At 35.6% G+C, this 6,000-nt stretch overlaps 1 protein-coding gene across 1 annotated transcript in view; it reads left to right on the forward strand.

Annotated features, from left to right (window-relative positions):
• Positions 1–5,694, forward strand: part of rybpb (RING1 and YY1 binding protein b) — a 41,076-nt gene extending 35,382 nt beyond the window's left edge. The window contains exon 5 of the mRNA XM_077198104.1: positions 2,425–5,694. Coding sequence (XP_077054219.1) covers positions 2,425–2,674 — 250 coding nt within the window. The 3' untranslated portion in view covers positions 2,675–5,694. The remainder of the gene's footprint in view (positions 1–2,424) is intronic.
• Positions 5,695–6,000: the final 306 nt, after the last annotated feature.

Here is a 6,000-nt window from a genome sequence, read left to right on the forward strand (position 1 = left end):
TGCAAATACTGCAAAAGGTGAAAAGCAGGACTTTTCCCCTTTCTTACCATACAATACTCATTGTTTGTTATGGCAGTTTGTTATGGCATTGTTTGTATACGTATATATATATATATATATATATATATATATATATATATATATATATATACACATATACACAGGTCCTTCTCAAAAAGTTAGCATATTGTGATAAAGTTCATTATTTTCCATAATGTAATGATAAAAATTAAACTTTCATATATTTTAGATTCATTGCACACCAACTGAAATATTTCAGGTCTTTTATTGTTTTAATACTGATGATTTTGGCATACAGCTCATGAAAACCCAAAATTCCTATCTCAAAAAAATAGCATATCTTGAAAAGGGTCTCTAAACGAGCTATTAACCTAATCATCTGAATCAACTAATTAACACTAAACACCTGCAAAAGATTCCTGAGGCTTTTAAAAACTCCCAGCCTGTTTCATTACTCAAAACCGCAATCATGGGTAAGACTGCCGACCTGACTGCTGTCCAGAAGGCCATCATTGACACCCTCAAGCAAGAGGGTAAGACACAGAAAGAAATTTCTGAACAAATAGGCTGTTCCCAGAGTGCTGTATCAAGGCACCTCAGTGGGAAGTCTGTGGGAAGGAAAAAGTGTGGCACAAAACGCTGCACAACGAGAAGAGGTGACCGGACCCTGAGGGAGATTGTGAATAAGGTCCGATTCCAGACCTTGGGGGACCTGCGGAAGCAGTGGACTGAGTCTGGAGTAGAAACATCCAGAGCCACCGTGCACAGGCGTGTGCAGGAAATGGGCTACAGGTACCGCATTCCCCAGGTCAAGCCACTTTTGAACCAGAAACAGCGGCAGAAGCGCCTGACCTGGGCTACAGAGAAGCAGCACTGGACTGTTGCTCTGTAATGGTCTGGGGTGTCATGTCAGCTGCTGGTGTTGGTCCACTGTGTTTTATCAAGGGCAGGGTCTTGGAGCACTTCATTCTTCCATCTGCTGAAAAGCTTTATGGAGATGAAGATTTCATTTTTCAGCACGACCTGGCACCTGCTCACAGTGCCAAAACCACTGGTAAATGGTTTACTGACCATGGTATTACTGTGCTCAATTGGCCTGCCAACTCTCCTGACCTGAACCCCATAGAGAATCTGTGGGATATTGTGAAGAGAAAGTTGAGAGAGGCAAGACCCAACACTCTGGATGAGCTTAAGGCCGCTATCGAAGCATCCTGGGCCTCCATAACACCTCAGCAGTGCCACAGGCTGATTGCCTCCATGCCACGCCGCATTGAAGCAGTCATTTCTGCAAAAGGATTCCCGACCAAGTATTGAGTGCATAATTGAACATAATTATTTGAAGGTTGACTTTTTTTGTATTAAAAACACTTCTTTTATTGGTCGGATGATATATGCTAATTTTTTGAGATAGGAATTTTGGGTTTTCATGAGCTGTATGCCAAAATCATCAGTATTAAAACAATAAAAGACCTGAAATATTTCAGTTGTTGTGCAATGAATCTAGAATATATGAAAGTTTAATTTTTATCATTACATTATTGAAAATAATGAACTTTATCACAATATGCTAATTTTTTGAGAAGGACCTGTGTATATGTGTATATATATATATATATATATATATATATATATATATATATATATATATATATATATATATATAATTTAATTCATTTAAAATATAATTTTAATTTAAAAATAATTTGTTTAAAAATGTATTTATTTAATCAAAATACAGGAATATTTTGGAATATTTTGAAACATGTTTGCTATTTAAAATAAATGTTTTCTATTTTACTTTAGTTTAAAATCTTATTTATTCCTAGAATTGCAAAGCTGAATTTTCAGCAGCCATAACTCCATGATGACTTGTTTTTCAAGAAGCATTTCTTATATTTATCTATGTAAACAGTTGTGCTGCTTAATTTTTTTGTGGTAACCATGATCCATGAATATTTTTCAGGATTTCTTTTAATAGAAAGTCACTTCTGATCAATTTAATGCATCCTTGCTGAAGAAATTTATTTTCTTTAAAAAGAATAAAAAAATGTAGTAACACTATTTTTGAATGACCACAAACTTTTGAATGGTATTGTATACCCAACTTAACGTTTAAAGTCTATATATATATATATATATATATATATATATATATATATATATATATATATATATACATATAAAAAAAATTACCTACTTTAATTAAGTTACCTTGGTTTCGTAAATTGCAAAGGGAAAGCAATGGCATACATGAAAACATTATTTTATCTTCATTTTAAAAATGATAGCCATGACTCTACAGGTGAATGTTACTTCACTATCTTTGCTTGCCAAAAGTGATCTAAATTGCGTTCTTTGTCGCACTACCCCCCTGAATATTTCTCTCTCTCCCCACATCTGCAGGCCCAAGCTGAAGAACATTGACAGGAGCACAGCCCAGCAGCTGGCCATCACCGTGGGGAACGTCACAGTGATCATAACAGACTTTAAGGAGAAGACCCGCTCCTCCTCCACCTCGTCCTCCACAGTCACCTCCAGCGCCGGCTCTGAACTGCAGCACCAGAGCTCCGGTTCCGAGAGCATGGACAAGGGCTCATCCCGTGCTTCGACCCCAAAGGGAGACCTCTCGGTCGGGCACGATGAGTCATTCTGAGCGCCACGGACGCTGTCGAGACCGCAGGGATGTACTTTGCCTCCATTTTCCCCTCACCTTGCCCTGAGCCAACTCATGTTCATTTCCATTACCGAAAGGGGGATTTATGGTCCTCTTACCCACACACACTTACATGCGTACACATACATTTGTGTGAATGGTGCAAACTGGACCATGGTATTGGGTCGTTGGGCGACCTGTACCTCCTTTCCCTTTCAGGAGACATCCCACTCTTGTATGTATTGTTTTATATTTGTACGTGGATGTGCAGCTGAATCAACTTTTCTTTCTTTTTTTGTAAAAAAAAAAAAAATGTTTGTAAATGTCCACTGTGCACAATAACCACCGACATTTTAACTATTCTGGACCATTATTGCTCTTATTTATTATGTTGCATCTTTCTACTTTAAGAGATTTGTTTTTACTTCAGTTTCACACAGCTAAAGTAGCTCAAGCCGACGGCTCCCCTTTAGTGTTGAAACAATCTTGCCGGAGATTCCTGAGAAACTTCCCGCAATGGTGCTAGATACACTGTGAAATGATTTCAGTCCTCAGACTGACGTTCACACCATAGAAACAGATCCCTCGACTCTTGAAAACAATGGAAATGCTTGTGTCCTGGTGTCAGGCTGCATTCTTCTGTTGCTTTGTTTTGGGATTTTTGTTTTTTTCATTTTGCGAGACTGGTCTGAACATTTGTGCACTGGGGTTCCCTAGATCTGGTTTTGTCAATGAACTAAACGGATGGTGTTTTGCATCCGCTTTATGGAGAAGACAGCTGGGATTCAAAAACTGCAAGGAGACATTGCAAGCATGACGTCAGCTTTGGATTTGAACATTCAGAACTGAGCTTTCTTAATGCTCACTTGGCTTAACGTCTGGTTTTGCAAATGTATTTGAAATGTTTTATTTGACAGCTTTTGATGTCCTTCATGTTCTACATATGATGTATTGTAAAAACACTAAAAGGGTTTGACTTCTCAAAGGTCCGTAGGCCTTTAACGTTGAAGAACTTATTTTGCAATTTTGATTTGAAAGAAACCCATTTTAATGTTAGGGCTATATTCAGCTTTGTTTTAATCTGAAGCCAAACGTGTGATTTTTCTCCCCATTATTTTCAGAAACTTACGTTATGGAGAGCAGTGCTGTATTTACCAAAACAGTCCCACCGCTAGAAATCAGAGACATGCTGAACATGAGCTTCAAACTGTCATTGAATGAACGGGAACTCTAACAAGCATTCAGGACCAACATTTTTTTTTTTCATTTGTTTACTTGAGTGTCATGAAAAATTGACACAAGCATGATTTCACTCAACATTACGGATCCCCATTGACTCAAAATACACAAGCTGTCTAGCTGGTGTTTCCCACAAATCTAAAAGTCAGCAAATCGTCCCTTTGAACTGTATTAAACTTGTACAAAGTATGTGTATATGATATGAGTTTTATTTATTGAAGGACCAAAGGAATTTGATATTGATGAAATGCTAGGCAAATGAATAATTCAAAATGTAATTTCCATATGTGTGATATATAACATTTTAATAAAGTCTAATATAATCCATTTCAAATGTGTAATTCTTGTCCTCTTGATATATGCAGAATATTTGTATACTTGTAAATTCATTGACATTCAAGTCAAATCTGTAAAGACAACACTGACTTCTGTCATTGTACTGCGTGTTAATTCTGCTATGGCATAGAATTATTACAGTGATTTCCCATCAAGCTGTTTTCCCTCCTTGAATTGTTCTTTTAATCTTTTGTATGTTTTGAAATGAAGAGATAAATGGACACTTTGATGCTTTGAATGGAAATCTGCTTCTGTTAACAACCTTCATTAGCAGAAGTAGACAGACTAAGGATCTTGTATAAATGAAGGCTTAACTGGGTTGTTTTGAGAGGGTAAATGTGTGTCTTCTGTATTTGTGATGTTAACCAACCAAACCGGTATTGATCGTTGAATACAAAGCATTTCAGTTCTATTGATATTGATTTTGTTTTGTTACCCATTTAGATCAGTGCAATTCAAGATGGACACTATTCGTAAAATCTTTTCTTTTACTCAAAGTATGCAAAGTAATAACCAGAATGGGAGATGTTTGACATCACAAATCACTGGGGCTTTAATTATTCTGCATTGTTCAGATTGTTGAGATTTTACTACATTTTAACCCCTACAAAGTTATTGAATTTGCAATGTACAGCTTAAAAAAACATTTCGTAAAATGTATGAATATAGCCATTTTTTCACTTGCCTTATCTGCAGTCAGAAACGGTTACCTGAATTTTGTAAAATTGTAAAGGAAAAAAAGAACAAACGATGAATTGTATCTTGATTTATTCAAATTTGAGGAGAAAAAACAATTGCTGAATTTAAATTGCTTATGTATAACTCAAAATGGTGCAAAAGCCAACATAATAGGAATGGAATAGCAATGGAGCTAAACTTTTGTTTTTTAACGCGCAAGCAGTTCTGTTCTTGTGTACGACCAGTAACCTTAATTTACTGTGTAAAGATGGTTACATTTTTTTTAGCTTTTTTTTCTTTTCTTTTCTTTTTCAGAAACCCAAATATAGAATGCTTGTTTACGTATGCTATAGCGTTAACCTTGTGAAATTTCAGTTTACCTGTATAGTCCTGGCTCCTTTAATTTTGTCAATATCTTGTGTAAAATGCTTTTTACAGTTTTCTTCTGCATAATAATTTTTAATTTTGTTAGTAAAAATCTTTTCTTTCTTGTTTTGTTCTTGCTAGTTGCTGTTATTTGTAAATTTTGTATTGAGCTCATTATTTTAATTGTAAATGTAAATTTTACTGCCCTTTCTCTTCATTTTTTTAATTGATCACTGCTCCTTGTCTATAGCTGATACAATGCTAACATTCGACAGACTTCTGGCATGTGCACGACTTTGCTTTTAGAGACTTCTTTATCAGTTCCCATGCTTCCAGTAGAAATGTCTATTAATGCATTTTGCTTGTGTTTTTTCCACAAATAAAATGTTCAATTTATCTAACGTGATGTTTTTGGTCTTTTTCATACAATTGTACTTCAACACACCCAAAGCTAAAATATCTCTCAAATACAGTGACCCCAAAATGCAATTAGACACTTGTCCAACTGACCTCAAGGTTGGTTTAGACCAGGAAATAATCCATTTAATTCATCATATCTTCCTGTTATATTTCTTTAAAATAAATGTCATATGTTATCTAATCCAATGACATTTAATGCAGCTGAAGTGTCCAAATACTGTAGAGCTTCGATACTATTGTTTTGACCGATAACCTTTAATAGCTTTTGATGCAAATAATTTGGTATG

Source organism: Siphateles boraxobius, unplaced genomic scaffold (assembly GCF_051911475.1).
Source record: "Siphateles boraxobius isolate OS27281-9 unplaced genomic scaffold, OSU_SipBor_1 41, whole genome shotgun sequence".
Lineage (NCBI taxonomy): Eukaryota > Metazoa > Chordata > Actinopteri > Cypriniformes > Leuciscidae > Siphateles > Siphateles boraxobius.